The 16,267-nt window shown below is 42.7% G+C and overlaps 1 protein-coding gene across 1 annotated transcript in view; it reads left to right on the top strand.

The window, feature by feature from the left end:
• The first annotated feature begins 1,618 nt into the window (after window positions 1-1,618).
• HABP4 (hyaluronan binding protein 4) overlaps window positions 1,619-16,267 on the top strand; it is a 37,260-nt gene continuing 22,611 nt past the window's right edge. Inside the window, exons 1-5 of the mRNA XM_032477438.1 lie at window positions 1,619-2,092; window positions 6,461-6,623; window positions 11,992-12,153; window positions 12,473-12,541; window positions 15,990-16,073. Of these exons, the coding sequence (XP_032333329.1) occupies window positions 1,732-2,092; window positions 6,461-6,623; window positions 11,992-12,153; window positions 12,473-12,541; window positions 15,990-16,073 (839 nt within the window). The 5' untranslated portion in view covers window positions 1,619-1,731. The remainder of the gene's footprint in view (window positions 2,093-6,460; window positions 6,624-11,991; window positions 12,154-12,472; window positions 12,542-15,989; window positions 16,074-16,267) is intronic.

Below are 16,267 nucleotides of genomic sequence, written 5' to 3'. Positions count from 1 at the left end.
CAAAGAACTAGGTATTCTCCATCCTGCTCTGCCGTCCTCACAGTCAGAATAAGGGCCAGCAACTCTAGGCATCATGTCCTCCTCACATAGCAAGGACCAGAGAACAGAAGTGGAAGGATGGCAGATCCCTTCTCAATTCCTTTTTAGGTACAAGAAAAATGTTCTGTCTGAGAAATCCTCCAGAATACTTCCCTTCAGTTCTGTCCAGCCAGATTTTCGCCATGAGCCTATGCCCACACCAGTCATTGGCAGGGGAACGGAATTACAATGCATGCTTTAAGATTAATCAAGTTTGAGGGTGGAAAAGGGCCCAGTTTTTTCTTGAGGCAAACAGCCACCTGATGCTCTAACAAAATACAGGTCCTAGGAGAGTGTAAGAGGGGAAGGAAGGGCTGTAGGATAGGGAGCCAAGAATGTCTGCATGGCCTAGGCAAGATTTCCTGGAGGAAGTCCAGTTCCCTGTTCTCTGAGCTCTGGCCTCAACTTAATAAAACAACAAACAAACAGACAGACAAAACAAAACCAAACCCCCAAACCTCAACATGTCCAAGACTGAACTTATGATTCTCATCAAAGTGGTCTCTTCTAGTGCCTATTTCTTTGTGAATAGCACCACCATTCCAGCTGCAAAAGCCAGAAAAATTGGAGTCATCATATTCTCCTCTTTTCCCCTCACCACCTGTATCTGATGCATTACCAAGTCCTGTTGCTACAACCTCTAAAATAGCTCTTGGATCTACTATTCTCTTCACTTCCACTGCTATTATCCTAGTCCAAGTCACTACCATCAACTTTTCCCTGGAGCTCTGCAACAATCTTCTGCTTGGTCTCCCTGCATCCATTTTGGCCTCCCTTCAACCTAGTCCCTCACATTGCCGCTAGAGTGGCCTTATCAAATACACGCTCATGCTTAAAATTTGCTTCCCGCTGCTCCTAAAATAAAGACCAAAACAAAGCCCTCCTCCAACTCTGCAATCCGGTTCACCAGTTTTCTTTGAGCTTGAATGGGCAATGCTCCACCCCACTTCAAGACTTCTGCACTTGCCGTTGTCATCCTTGGGATCTTAGCGTCACATCTTAGGGAAAGCCTTTCCAAGCTTCCTTATTAGGTCATGCCGCTTTGCTGTAGGATCATAGAGAAATCTGTGCCTTTCTTTCAGGGCACTTTTCTGCCTACAGACTATAAGATCCACGAAAACATGGAACTAGTGTCTCCTACAACGTAATGCCTGGCACGTAGTAAGTGATCACTCTATGGATGTTGAAGGCTCAATCAATATATAAACTTCAAAGAGAGTGGCCGATGATGTATGTGTACCCAGCCCCAGAGAGAACACAAATAATGCCCGTGACCCACCCGCATGGCCCAGCAGCCTGCACCACAAGACTCTTCGCTCCTCCCAGTAGCTCCGCCCCTTGGTCCCCGCCCCTCCCTGCTGAGTCGTGGGGCGGGGCATAGAGGTCGCGTGACGTGACAGGAGCCGGCCGCTGATTGGGTTTCTAGGCGTGCCGGCTACGAAACGGGGCGTGTCCGCGTGCGCTGATTGGCTGCCGGGCGGTGGCTGGGCGGGCTGCGGCGGTGGCGGCGGCGCGGGGGCGGGCGCTGGGAGGGACGGGACTGGGCAGGGCAGGGAGGGCAGAAGCTGCGGGTAGGATGGGTCCTCGCCGCCGGCTTCGCTGAGACTCGCTCGCGTGGGCTGCCCGCCGCGGGCCCGCAGTGGCCGCGGCGGCATGAAGGGCGCTCTGGGGAGTCCTGTGGCCGCGGCCGCCGCAGGCGCCGCGATGCAGGAGAGTTTTGGCTGCGTCGTGGCCAACCGCTTCCACCAGCTGCTGGACGACGAGTCGGACCCGTTCGACATCCTGCGCGAGGCCGAGCGCCGGCGCCAGCAGCAGCTGCAGCGCAAGAAGCGCGACGAGGCGGCGGCCGCGGCGGCCGGGGCCGGCAACCGAGGCGGCAGGAGCCCGGCTGGGGCCTCGGGCCACAGACCCGGCGCGGGCGGCGGCCGGAGGGAGTCCCAGAAGGAGCGCAAGAGCCTCCCGGCCCCCGGCGCGCAGCAGCCGGACAGCCCCGGGGGCGGCCCGCAGCCTCCCGGTAGGCGCGCCCCGCCCGGCACCGGGTGGGCGCGGTGGGCGGGAGGGGAAGGAGAACGGGGTCACGGAGGTCACCCCTCCTCAGCCGCCCCACGACGTCCCACTGTGAGACTGGGGTCACTGGGACTTGTTCCAGAAAGGGTAGGGGGCTCCGAGAAGAGTTGGCTGGAGTTGAGGGTCCTTGTGGCCGAGGAAGGTAGGAAGAGAGGACGGGGGTGGGGGTGTACGCCCCTTCTGGCCTGTCCCAGCCCCTCCTGGGGGCGAGGGAGTGAGCAGGCTTGGAGTAGGGGACTTCGGAACCCTGGAAACCGAACCTTTACAAGTTGGGCAAAGTTGAGGGGTATTTCTGGGGTTGTGTGTGGGGGCGAACACTGGGGTCGCTGCCCCAGGGCTCTCAAATCTAGAACTAGCCGGGGGACCTTCTCCATCCTCCAGCCCGACCTCTGCAAGATTCGCGTCGGGAGACTACAAGAGAAGTGTGGTGGGAATGAGGGAGGGGAGCCCCTCTTAGGGAGGATGGAGGAGGGCGCACTCGGCCCCTGGCGGTGGTGGGGAGGGGGGTGGCGGCGAGAGCCGCCGGGGTGAGGGGCTGGGGCCTCTGTGATGGAGGGAAGGCCTGGGTGACCGCGGGGGCGGGCTGTGACGTCAGGGCCGCGAGCGGAATGCGGCGGGGGTGGACGCGGGGTCCCCGGAGCCTTCCAAGCCCAGTGCCTTCACTCATGCCCCTTACGGGAGCTTCCAGCAGCCACCCCGCAGTACAGCATGTAGTGATGATGGGTTGTGTGACTTGTCATTAACTCAGGCTTCTTTACGAAAAGGATTTTTCACCATTTCAACAAGAATATTAAAAGTTCGTTAATCCCTGCTTGTCCAGAACGGCCAGCGCAAAGCTTGGTGTACTGTCTGCTTCCGGGGACGGAGGGTGCTTAAGAGCCGTTTCTCACCTGACCTGCATCAGTGGGATAGCCTCCAAGACTCCTCCTGTGTTCCCTGTTTTCCAAAAATAAGGCAGTGGTTCTCCCGGGAAAGAGTGTTAAGATGTATAAGTTCGACCATTCCAGCCGATGTTTGTCAGTGTATTCAGCTCGGCTTTGCTAGCTTGTTCCTTGCTTGATAAAAATTGTGCAGCCCAGCCCCGAGAGAGCAACTCCTGGTATGAGTGTTGAGGCTTTGACTCCTGCAGCTAGGTAATGTTTATCTTTATCTGGGATGAAAAGTTCAATTCAGCAGTATCATTTGAGAATCAGAAAATTAAGGCACTCTAAGAAAGCGAACTGAAAATTATTTTAAATGCTATTGAGTAGCCCCGGACTCCTTGGTAGACCAGTATGCTTATGAGCATATTTAAACGAGATTTGAGTTAATATTGTATATTTTGTATTATGTTCTGTTTTTCTCTTAAATGTATTTAGATAATTATCATAGTAAAAGAATTGAGGAAGGCTAAGCTTTATTTTTTTAGCAAATGAAATATATATTTTATCTTTTAGTGTGAAACGGAACTTACTTATGTCACTATTAACCTTTTTGCTATTTAACCTTTTTTACTATTGAAAATGTCATGCATTTTTGTTATAAAATTTTTAAGCAACTCAGAAATGCATGAAGTAAAGTGAACATTCTGTGTTTTTCGTACTGTTAACACCTTGCATTGACATCCATAAATGCACTGAGCTGTATCTTTTTTTTCCCCTAAACTTAGATGATACAACCTGGGTTGCAGTTTGCATTAAGCATTATGATCTAGTACATTTATAACTTACTAAAGTAATAAACTTATAAACTTAGCATTGTAATCTAGTTTATAGTTTTTTTTAAATAACCTTTTTCCTGTCAATTGTTTATGATCCAAGAAATCTGGCTTTTGAGATCTATATTAAAGAACTTCAGTTAATTTTGTAGTTAGACTGGAAATTTTGTAATTTGAGTTCTTTTTCAAGTATGTGTTATTTCAGGAGCAGTCAGCTCATTAGTTTACATTTATGTAGTTACCATAATAAATTTATCTGTATGGGTGGTAGAGTTCTGCTTGCTCAAGCTTTTGCAGCCCTTACTGATATGGACTGCATTTTTCGAACACTCAAAATTTTAAATTTTGTTAGAATATCATAAGCAAAAGCTTAGCGTAGACAAGAATCAGAGTCAAAACAAGTCTGACATATAATGGAAAATTGATTAATCTCAAAAGGATGTGGAAATCATAGGATTCTCCCTTAGAAAGGGAGGTTTTTAATGTCCTTCAATATTTAACAATATACAAAGACCCTGGGGTGACACCTTGCTCAGAAAATTCATTCTTGAAGTCCTCAGAGGCTGTTTCAGCTTTGCTTTTCCTGCCTTTTCAGAACAATTCTCTGAGTCAAAGCTCAGCTTTATTTGGGAGAAATCTCACTGTAAATTGTATTGAATTCTGTCCCTTCATGAGGGCTTGGGGGTTAGGTCCGTGATCAGACTGCACATGCCAGCCTTTTGTTGGAAGGGGCTAGTGAAATTCAGCGTTTGCATTATCCACTTGGAGCTGCTGATTGAGCACAGAAAAACTACATTCAGTTGCATTCTTAATCTCTTAGTAGTAAATTGTGGTGTCGGGGGAAACTGGACCCATTATCTTTGTTTTTTGGGTTTTGGAAGGAAAATGAAATGTTTGCAGGGTATTGATAATTATCCTAATGAGTAGCCAGTCACATTTGATGGTTTTCAGTTTATACACAGAAGCTACAGAAGAAGCTTTAGAAATTTGAAACTGTATAAAATAACTTTTTACATTGAGGGAAAGCTGTTGAAAAGTATTGTTACTGTTTGTGTACTTGCTGATGGCTGTTCCTGTCATGGCCTGTTACCGTCTTCAACTCGTTAGATAATTAACTTTCATAATAATATTTTCTACCTCACATTTCAAATGCCTCTTCCATATTTGATCTTGTTAGTAATGTGTGTGCCCACGGATCTAGCGTTGCATAGTCCTGGGCAACTGGGCTTAAGTGTCCGTCTCTGTTTTGTTTCTGCAGTTAAAGCATAATGCTCTGCTTACGATAGCATCTTTCCTGTATCCTAAACATGTCACAAGCTCAGATTGTGACTTCAGGATGCAAATCAGATTTTAGCATGTCTAGGTTATGGGACTTTAACTTAAGATTGAACTTCGATCTGTTATGCAACTTTTCACATTTCAAAAAAATACTTCGTTAACTAATAAGTAATAAATGGCACCGTTTTGTGTTAGTGGTGTCGCAGACATGAGTTTTGCTTTAAAATGAGATCAGTAAGGTATTTGAACTATATTAATATCTACATATGCCCAGTTTATAAGGTTTAGGTAGAAAATATTAAGTAAGAAAGTAGATTCCTTGAGAGTTGTGTGTATCTGGCCAAGTAGAAAGGAACAGAACAGTGAAAAAAAATGCCCATTAATTCAAGTACATTTAATATTTTTATAGACATACAACCAATGTGAAGGATGGCTTATACTAAGAAAAATCAAAGCTACTAAAATAAAACTTGTACGTAATGTATGAGATGGAGACCTGTTAAATGTACACAAAAGAAAAAACATGTTTTTTGGAAGATGACTTAAGAAGTGAAAAACTTACTCACAGTATATTTACCAAACACTAGATGCCTTAAGATATAGACTCTGCTTAAAATTTTAAAGCTTCCAAACTGAGAGGAATAAAGGAAGAGGACAGAGAAGACCGGAGTGGCCCCAGCCCCAGCCTGGCTCAATGTCGGCCCCTCTGTGCATGGGACATGCCCCTTAAAGTGCTGACTGGCCCTTGTGGGAGTTGGCAAATTACCAGCATGGCCTCATATTTGAGAAGTGTGATCATAAATGTATAAGTCCCATCAAAGAGCAAGAAAATCCATTTTTAAGTGAAAAAAGATATAACTGTACAAACTATTTAAAAATAAAAACATAATAAGCCAGTGATGAACTATAGTTGAGGTTATGAAAGTACAATCTGAAATACAGGGTATTTAATTTCTGGATGGCTCTTAGCTGCGGGGTCTTGATAAAGCCACTGTTGTGAAATGTGGTTGATTAAGTGTGTAAAATCTCCATCACTGTTGCAGTGTCATTGTGAGATACCTGTAATCGTAGGTTAGTCAGTATCATTTAGTCTTATACTTTCTAGGACATAAGGGAAAGAATATGATTCAATAGTAATGTCACAGTTTTATTAAGGAGTAGTTGACTCGACTCTGGGCAGTAGTAGTACCAGCGACTTTTTTCTTCCCTGAACTTTTCCAAACTTCCCCAGATTTTCCTGTGACACTGATTTCTAGGAAAGTGAAAATGTGAAGTACCTGTGAGTGTACCTGTGGCGGACCTTGTGTTCTAGCTCCCCGCTTTTGATTTTTTTGCTGGCAGGCCAGAAGCGAACTCCCAGAAGAGGGGAGCAGCAAGGATGGAATGACAGCCGGGGGACGGAGGTGACGCTTGACAGAGCCGAGCGGAGATCCTACAGGGAATATCGACCCTATGAGACTGAGAGGCAGGCAGACTTTACACCTGAGAAGTTTACAGATGAAAAGTAGGTACTGCAGACGTGGGCCAGGAGGGCGGGGGGGAGCCAGAAGGATTCTCAGAGAACTACTAGCCTTTGTGACCTTTTTTGTGGTGCCAGACCTGGGACTGTTTTGCCAATTTAAGTACCATATCATGTGGCCTTAGGGAACACGTGGAGGATCTTCTGTTTATCTTGGAAATGACCTTAAGTCCTGGTTCAGGACATGATTGTATGATGAAAAATGGATTATTTATTGGTAACCATGAAGAGTACTCTTATAAACAAACTATACAGGAGTATATTAAATTGGTTAAGTTTTCTTTTGAAGTTGGGGCCAGGGATGTAGTTATATTTTGATTTAGCACTGCTAATTTAGACGACTGATGAATTTAAATGTATGCCTAGCCCCACGTCAGGTCAATGGGTTATCATGATGAAATTTGACCAAAAAACCTGTAGACTGTGTGACCCCCAGCTTCTGGCTCCCATGCCTTCCCTGGAAAGTGCTCTGACCTGGAAGGTGGTCTCAGGCTGGCGCAGTCTGACGCCGCTTCTGAGGGGTGTGGCGGCACGTGGGCTGTCATGCCCACCAGTACACAGGAAGCAGTTCGCAGTGTCTTATGCTTGGGCACTGACAAGATGGGTGTTTGCTGCCCAAAGGTTTTAATTATTAAACCTACCTAACATTGGGTTTAGATTAAACTGAAACAACTTGTGAATCATAACCAAAGGAAAACAAAGTTAAACCGGCTTAAGGGAGACTAGAATGGTGTACAGTTCAATGTCAAGGGAGCCGTTACTCCCAAAGTCTTTCAGCTTCTTGATTTCCAGTTCCGCTTAGGAGTCTGGCTGCAAGTTTTAACCAAAACCATGGCTTTGTAAGGCAGTGCTCTTGAGTCCATTAAAACTAACCGGAAAGAAAAGAAAAAAAGAGTTCAGCAGAGAATCCCTCAGTCTGAGTGAGAGGGCTGAACAGGTGGAAGCTACACATTCAAAATGTAGAGATGGTGGTATGTGCTCGTCTTGGACACTGCGCTGTGCACCAGAAACTGACACGTTGTAACTGACTATGCCTCAGTTATTAAAAAAAAAAAAAACCCAGACAAGGTGTATCTGCCACCATGTCAGAGGATTGACAGTTAGAGAAAGGCTGAATTCTGCTTTTTGTGGGGGCAAGGGGTGTGATTTCTTCAAATTTGCTATGTAATAGCTGTAGTCTGCTTGCTTACAGAAGGCTTTCTAGGTCAGAGCTGCTTGTTTTGGAAAGCATTTGTGTATTTTTTCCTCACTTCAGGGATTTATTCTGTGGGAATAAGGAAATTATAGCTCAAAAGCACAAACCTGTGTTTCCAGCTTTTTAAGTAGCAAAATTATGAGTGTTTAGAAAGGGTAAGATAGGTCTTTATATGTTGAGATGAAAAAAATGGCTGTGAAGTGATGCGTATTTCAGATTTACAGAGAGTTACAAGAATTATATAGAGAATTCCCATACACACTCAAGATTCCCCAAATGACACTTTAACACATTTGCTGTATCATAGCTTTCCCTTCCTTTCTCCTTTTCTTTCTCCTCCCTTCTCTCTCTCTCACACACACATTTCTTTTCTCTGTCATTTGAGAATAAAGTGCAGCAATGTCCCTTTATCCCTAAATACTTTAAATGTATGTCCTGAAAACATGGTACAATTATCAAATTCATAAACACTGATGCAATAGTATCATCTAGTTCTCTAAATTTTGTAGTCTACTGGCTACTGAGATTTTACCGCTTGTCCTAATAACATCCTTTTAGCAAAAGAAAAAAAAAATTCCTGGTTCAGGAGCCAGTCTAGGAATGTGCATTGCTCTCAGTCTTCTTTAATTGGAAACGGCTCTTCAGTCCTGTATTTTTTATGGATTCGACATTTCTGAAGAACATGGACCAGTTATTTTGTAGAACAGCCCAGAATTTGAGTCTGCCTACTGTTTCCTCATGGAACAAGGTTATGCATTCTGGCAGGAGGACCGCAGAAGTGACATCTTGTTTATTTTCACGGAAATTTGAAAACATTTTTTGATAAGTCATGTGCTGTCAGAAAAGATATTTTCCCTCTTTTTTTAAAAAAAATACTCTTCTATTAATAAAGATCCGTAAGATATTTAATAAAAATAATTTATAGTCAAAGTTAGTCAATTTGGAAAATGCATAAAACTGTAAGGATTAAAACCACCTGTCTTACCATCTGAGATGATTTCTCTTAACACTTAGCACATTGTCTCCCTTTCTTTTTTATACATAGGTATGCTTAGATGTTAAAATGTTAATACGTATACACTGAGTACTGTATATTTCTTCTCCACTTGACAAGCAGAACTCAGTAACGTCATTAACAATGTTTGGTAGGCGTTTCTCATGGTTCTGTTGTGATCTGCGTTTGGAGTATTACAATGTAATTATTCCATCAGTGTTGGACCGCTGCTCAGCTTCCAGTTTTTTGCTTAATGAAGGATACCCAACAAACAGCTTTTCATATGTATAGGAACTTTCCTAAACGGAGTTCTTGAAGTGGGAATCCCAGTTAGAGTCATAAAGCACTGGTTCTTAGCTGGATGTCATGTATCCAAATCCGGGACCCAGTTTGTACTTCAGTGCAAGGTTGGATGGGTACATGTAGTGTGAAAACAAACAAAAATTGGGGTGTGTGGGGCAGTTGTTGCTACATAGTGACAGATCACTGTCCTAGTAACCTGTGAGATTACTCGAGTATGATAAAGTTTCATCTTTGCTTATTTAGTAGTGAAAAATGGTATCAACCTGTATTTCTATGATACCAGTACATGCTTACTGGACAGAATTACGGAATCTTGATCATTTTAACAGACTGCTCCTGGCCTCTCAATTTATGGATGAAGAAACACCCAGAGTTTTAGCGACATGGAAGATTTTTTTTTTCTCCACTAAAGCAGAACACACGTTTTCACATGGAAGCAGTGGCATAAATGGTGCTGCGAGTAACTGTCCGCGTGGCTCAGGTGCGCAGAGCTGTCACTCGCTGCGTATGCTCTGGGAGTGCGACTACTGTTGTTAATGCCATCGGAATTTTCTTTAGGCTCCAAATGATGAACTTAAGTGAACTCTTAGAGCAGTGACTATTAGGAAATTAGTCTGCCTCTGTCTGGATGCAGTTTGGCTTTTTCTTTGGCTGTTTCTGCAGTTTAGTGCTGGTCATTTAAAGTCAGTTCCAGTTTTGAAAGAATCACTTACTCAGATGTTTAGGTTATTTTTTTCCCTTCCTCATAAGAAAACATTTCAAAAAATTGCAGTAAAATATACATAACGTGAAATTTACCGTTTTAACCACTTCTAAGTGTACAGTGCAGTGACATTAAGTACACTAATTGTTTTGCAGTCATCTCTACTATCTGTCTCCAGATTGTTTCGTCTTCCCAAACTGTACCCATGAAATATTAACTCCCCATTCCTCCCTCCGTGAACTTCATGCCTTTAACCTGTAAAACAGGTCAGGTACTCACGCCGACTTGGTTGGACTGTTGTAAGAAAGTGGATTGTAAGTATGTGAAGCGCGATGGGATGCTTGGCCCAGTACAATATCATTTTCCTTCCTTTTGTTTTTACGTCACAGTGAAGCTTCCTCAGTGGAGTACAGGACTCCTCAATGCTCACCAAGTAACAAAAGAGGATATATTTTATAAGAAGAGAATTATAAGGAAGGAATTGAGAATAAATGTAATTGGGTTTTGGGGTGGGAGTATCTATGGAATAAAGAAAAATGATTTAACATTAAAATACACAGGGCAATGTTTAGGTTTCAATTACCATTCTATGTCTTTGTCAGTATCTGATTTAGATTTCATGTCAATTTAGACCCGATTTTGACTATTGGCAGTGTTTTCTCTGTATGTTTTTGTGCTTCGTTTCCTCTCAGTTTTTAGGTAAACTTCTTTTATGGCTCTGACCAACTTCCTGGTTAAGAATTCACTGTTGTTTTTTCATTGGTCACTGTTTTAGAACTCTGCTTTAGATATTTACTGTTATGTGGAATCAGACTTTACAGTGGTCTCTATTTAAACATTTGGTTTCGGTCCGGGGAGGAGGGAAATTGAAAAGCCAACTTGGAGAATTGATTTAGGACACTGTTTCTTGTAAGAGAGTGGCATAAAATTAGTAATCGGTGCTTCTGTGTTTTTTTAATCTTTTTGAGTAGGGAGAATTGTGAGTTTTGTGTCTTTTTACCCAAGATCATAACAGTAGCTTTTTAATGTAACGTTTTCAGCCATACAGGTAGACTGGAGCACACCTCTGTTTCTGGTTTCTGAGCCATGAATGTCACTAGCTTTCAGCAAGCAATTTGTTGTCGCTTTAAATATGTCTAAAAGCCTTGACAAATTAAAATATATAATTTACCTTATTAAACTAGGGATTAACGATGAAAAAGATGAGGCCCTTCCAGCAGGAGCTTTTGAGTCTGGTGGAGGAGGGGCAGGTGCTCATAAAAACTGACCATGACCTGATGGCAGCAGAGGTGAGCTTGGGAGAGGCGGGCAGTCAGGCCCTGGATCCAGCAGGTGTGGCAGGGAAGGAGAGAGGAGTGGAGAAAAGGCAGATTTTTGGTCTGGACACTCTTGTGTTGAGTTAGGGACCATAGGAGGAGCAGGGGGTCAGGGTTGGTCATGTATCTACAGGGCAGGGGGTACGGAGGGGGGACATCCAGGAAGTAACTGACTTTGTGGCCTGGAATCAGAAAGCGCCCGAATGAGACCCAGGGGCTCATGAATGAGGGTCACATAGGGTGAGTGCAGAGACAGGACAATGTGTGCAGGAGACGGAGCGGCGGGAATGCTGGTGCACTGAAGGGCACACAGGTGGGTACACAGGAGAAAGGGTGTCCAAGACATGCTCCGTGAAAAAGGCAAGATGCAGACACTTTCCCTTTATGTGACTCAGCAAGCGTCTGCCTCTGAGAAGTGGAATTTGGTGGCCAAGAAGCAAGAATACCACCTTGTGAATGTTTGGGTATTACCTATTTCAAAAATAATTTTTAAAGAGCAGGCAGGGAAGGAGAAGCCAAAAAGGGCAGAGGAAATTTTAGGGTTGGCAGTGTCAAATGATGCATAGGGGTCAGATGACATAGACACAAAAGTTGCTATTGGATTTAACAACAAAGAAGCCATCTTCAACTGTCTTCCTCATCTGTGGGCAATAGTAGTGATTAAATGACTGTGCCAGACATAGTACGTGCTCAGTAAAATTTATTATTCAAGCCACACCATTCTTTCTAGTATTCTATAGCCATAACGTCCTTCTGGAATTTTTTTTCTCAAAAAAAAAAAAAAAAAAGCCTTGGCTCCTTCATCCAATTCACCACTTTTTATTATACCCATTTCTTCCTAGACCAGTTGACAGGTTTGATCGAGACAGGCCACTGAGAGGACGCGGAGGCCCAAGAGGGGGCATGCGAAGCAGAGGCAGAGGTGGTCCTGGGAACAGAGCTTTTGACGGTTTTGACCAGAGAGGAAGACGAGAATTTGAGAGATACGGTGGGAATGATAAAATGTAAGTTTCTTCGGAAATGCAATTTTCCCTTTAAGATCTCGGTTAGACCTGGTATGAATCTGTTGTGTGTGCATCTTTACTTGACTGCATGTTAGTCTTCACTTGACTGCATGTTAGTCTTCACTTGACTGCATGTTAGTCTTTACTTGACTGCATGTTAGTCTTTATTTGACTGCATATTAGTCTTGACTGCATATTAGTCTTTACTTGACTGCATATTAGTGTGCTCTTATTCCCGAGCGAACTGATCAGCCTTTCTGATTTGGAGATGGACTGGAGACCAGCTTCCAGTTTAAGGGAATATTCTTTCTCTCTCTAGAGCAATCAGAACTGAAGACAGCATGGGTGGATATGGAGTTCGCACCTGGGGATCAGGTAAAGATACCAGGTAGGGTGCAAAGGTGTGCTTTCTGTGAACCTACAGTGTGGACGTATGTGGATCTTTATATGCCTGTCTTGAAAATTATGCCCTCTGCATTACACTTGCAGCCTTTATATTTGTATGCTTTAAGACTGATTTTTAGGCTTTTGTTTCATGAGATGACTTTGAAAAGCAGGTTTGCTATGTTGCAGTTAGATTTGAAACAGCCTTTAAAGTTCCTTTATTTTATCTTACTTTAGCCAGGCAAGTTTGTGTGTTTGGGGATACCCCTGGCACATTGCATTGTATGTTTGCATATGCTTCAGAATGCTTTTTATATTCCTGAGTATTCTATACTTTGTTTCTCTATGGCCGTCCTGAGTTTTTTGTATACATTGCATTGTGATGTTATAAAATCATTTGCAGATCTAAGCTCAATGACAAGTTTCAGTGAGGTTCAGATTTGACATTTCCCGGAGGCTTTCTGGTCTCTCAGATCTGTGCCAGTTTTGCTACTCAGAGCGGGTACTTGGCTGTGCTGTTTCTGTCATTTCGGGACTTGCTGGTGTCCGCACAGAAACAGGCAGGAGATATGGGGAGTCAGTGGCTTCAGGATGTGTGGCAGGCTTTCCACAGGTTGGAAGGCTTGAGGGAATCCAGACTTCAGCTTTTCTTCTTGTGAAGAATATAAGCTTTTTACATAAACTCATTTTTCTTAATTTGTTATCCTTAAAAGCAAATGGACACAGTAGCGCCAAATACAAAATTAGATTTAGGACCGCTGCACATCTGTGTTGTCCTTGAAAGGAAACTTATTAAATGTTTCTCAGTCTGGGGTTCTATAGAACCTCCATGGCAAATCTTTTCATTTGGCTTTATTTTACTGCGATAATACATGTGAAAAAAGGAATTCAGGCCCCTTCAGAATCATCTGATTATGCACGAGGTCCTGGATTCAATCCCCAGTACCTCTTTTGAAATAAATAAATAAACCTAATTACCTCCTCCCAAAACAAAAACAATAAATAGATTTTTTAAAAATAGAACCATCTGATTTACTACCTTATCTAATACTGCTACTCCGTTTCACTTGGCGTTTGAACTTAAAATCATTTTGGCTCCAAGTGATTGCTTACTCTAAGGGGTGAGTCTTGGCCTCGGAACATGAAAAAGGACCACATGCGCTCCTGGCGGACAGCATGTCCCAGTGTTAAGATGACCCGTGCCCCATGGCACTCAGTCAAAGCTCTGAGGTGGTAATCAATCTGTAACTGAAAGATTTTTTTTGTAGGCTAAGGCTTTTAACTTCTTGTTGAATACACTGAGATTTTGATTTGCCATGATGAAAACAGTGAGGTCCAGTCGAGTTGGTGCTGCTTTTGATGAATGAGAAAAGAGCAGAAGGAGGCTGCCAGTGAGTGAGGTGTTCGTGGTTGGCGAGGGCGGGTGCTGCACTGCGCATGGTGGGTGTGAGGGCTTTGCTGTAGTTTGCTATTCCTGTTTGAAGACATTGGCGGTCTCATTGGATCTGTGGACAAGATGCTTTCAGAATGGTGTAACTGAGCCGCTTCCCTTGTTACTGGTTTTCTTCCAGAGTTTGACCATCAGTACCTGTGCTGCAAGCACAATTTTCTCCGTTTGCAATAACTTAAAATGAGTAATATCAGACATTATTTTCTTGTTACCAGTGGGAATAAACACCCACGGATGCAGTTTTCAGTAATGCTGCCTTCCCACTTTGATTGTGAAGAGCAAGACAGGTTTATGTAGTAATCAAGCGACATTTGATTAAAAGCTGTTCACTGTCATGGATGTGGTTAAGTACGAAGTCTGATTGAACTTGAACTAGTTACCACAGTCTTGAGGTGCTTAACATTTGTGATCATACTTGTGCCAACAGGCATTTTCTACGTTAGTGTAACCAAATTCAAAATATAGACTGTGGCCCTGGAACTTTTATCTTTCTTTTAAAAAATCCAACATTGGTGGTTTTCTTTCAACGAAATTACAAAATTTGCCAAAATAAATTGTTGCTAATCTTGAAACTTGCTTGTTTTATAGTTTTGGCCATATGATTCCATAAGAGGTTTAAGCACAAAATTAGTTGTATGTTTATTCATAAAATAATTTAGGGCAATACAGGAGGGAGGTCCGTGATTTTTGTTTTCTTCCAAGTTGACTGGCAGGTTTGAGAAAGGCTGGGTTTTACATGGTGTCTTTGCTTTGTATTCTGTTTTTTTTTTTTTCCTCCTGCATGTCTTCGTAGCCCTTTTATGATTTTCAGTTGTTGAAAGCTATGAACTGTCAGCGAACCCGTTTTTTATCCCCTTGGTGTATTACATGGCCGAGGGAATAAAGAGGAAGTTGGAATCATACAGCGCTGCCATTGATGCTAGATTCTTGGATGGTAACAACTCCCGTGACCCCCGTGGGGTCAGGCTGATGTGCAGAGACGGCTTTTGTGAAGAGGCCTCTGCCAGACAGAGCACCAGTGATGTCCTTCCAAACAGACAGAATTTGATTTAGGAACTTTTTTTAAAAGTAAAAATCATTTATTCAAATTTTATGTTGAAAACTGAATTTTTTAAGAAGTTGATTGCAATGGCTTTCAGGGGAGAATGAAAACATTTTGAACGTAAAAAGTCTGTTTTTTAAAATTGTAGTTCAATTTGTGTTTACTTTTTTTTTAAAAAAAAACTGATTTTATGAAGATTTTTCCAGAACTAGGATGGAAAAAGTTCTGGGTTCTATATGTCAAGTATAAAATATTTCTAATGGATATGTTTATATTGACTAATTTTAGCATTTTTCTGAAAATGAAATTTCTTTTGCTGGTACTTTTTTAAAGGAATGTTCAGCTGGGATTAATCTTAACCTTAAAAAAATTAAGATTGTTAAAATTCATATTGTTTTTCATTGTGCTGTCTTTTGGAATCTGTGGATTGTGCACTTAGATGTGATAATATATAAATTGATGTTTCAAAGCCTTATTTTTCTGGTATAGTTATCAGCAGCTTGTTTATAATCCTGCACACTCACTTTTGTGGAATGTTTCCACTTTCTTGCCATATTCTAAAGTCTGAGATGGCACATTATCTACTGTAAGTCACTTAACACTTGCAGGTTGGGAATTTTTATGGCCCCTGTTAATATTTGGAATTTCCTAGGATCATAAGACCTTTGAATACTTGTTCTGGTCCTTCACAGTCTGTTTGTAATTGTAGGCCATTCATGGAAACTTCTGTTTCTCAAAGTCCTTTTTACTTTTGGAAATAATTTGTATGGATTAGCAATTAAGAGCATTTTCCCCCTCTTTTTCATTTTGATGTGGATTACCTATGCGTACATATTAATTCCTTGAAGAATATTTACTTAAGAAGAAGGACACTGAAATGTGGGTTTTTTCCGTCTTGACTATGTAAGGGCATTGATGTAGACGTGTTTGTGTGACTGGAGTGATTCTTGATCTTTGCAGTGACATGGATCTGACGGCGCCGATGGAAGAGACCACAGGGGTGGAGGAGTCCCTGGGCCCCCTGGAGGAGGAATCTCCAGCCAAGTAGGTGTTTCAGTCATTTTCCTCATCGGGTTGTTGGTCTTTTTCTTAAGGATTTCTAAGAGCTCTTCAGTAGCGCAGGGAGGTCAACCTTTTGCCGTACATCGCAGAGGGTTGATCATCTTCATGTGTTAATGAATAATCGAACTAACTGATCATTCAAGTAATCTAGAGAATGGTTATTAATGATGATTAAT

This window comes from Camelus ferus, chromosome 4 (genome assembly GCF_009834535.1).
Source record: "Camelus ferus isolate YT-003-E chromosome 4, BCGSAC_Cfer_1.0, whole genome shotgun sequence".
Taxonomy (NCBI): Eukaryota; Metazoa; Chordata; class Mammalia; order Artiodactyla; family Camelidae; genus Camelus; species Camelus ferus.
The sequence above is the reverse complement of the archived record's forward strand: the minus strand, read 5'-3'. Positions and strand labels throughout refer to the sequence as shown.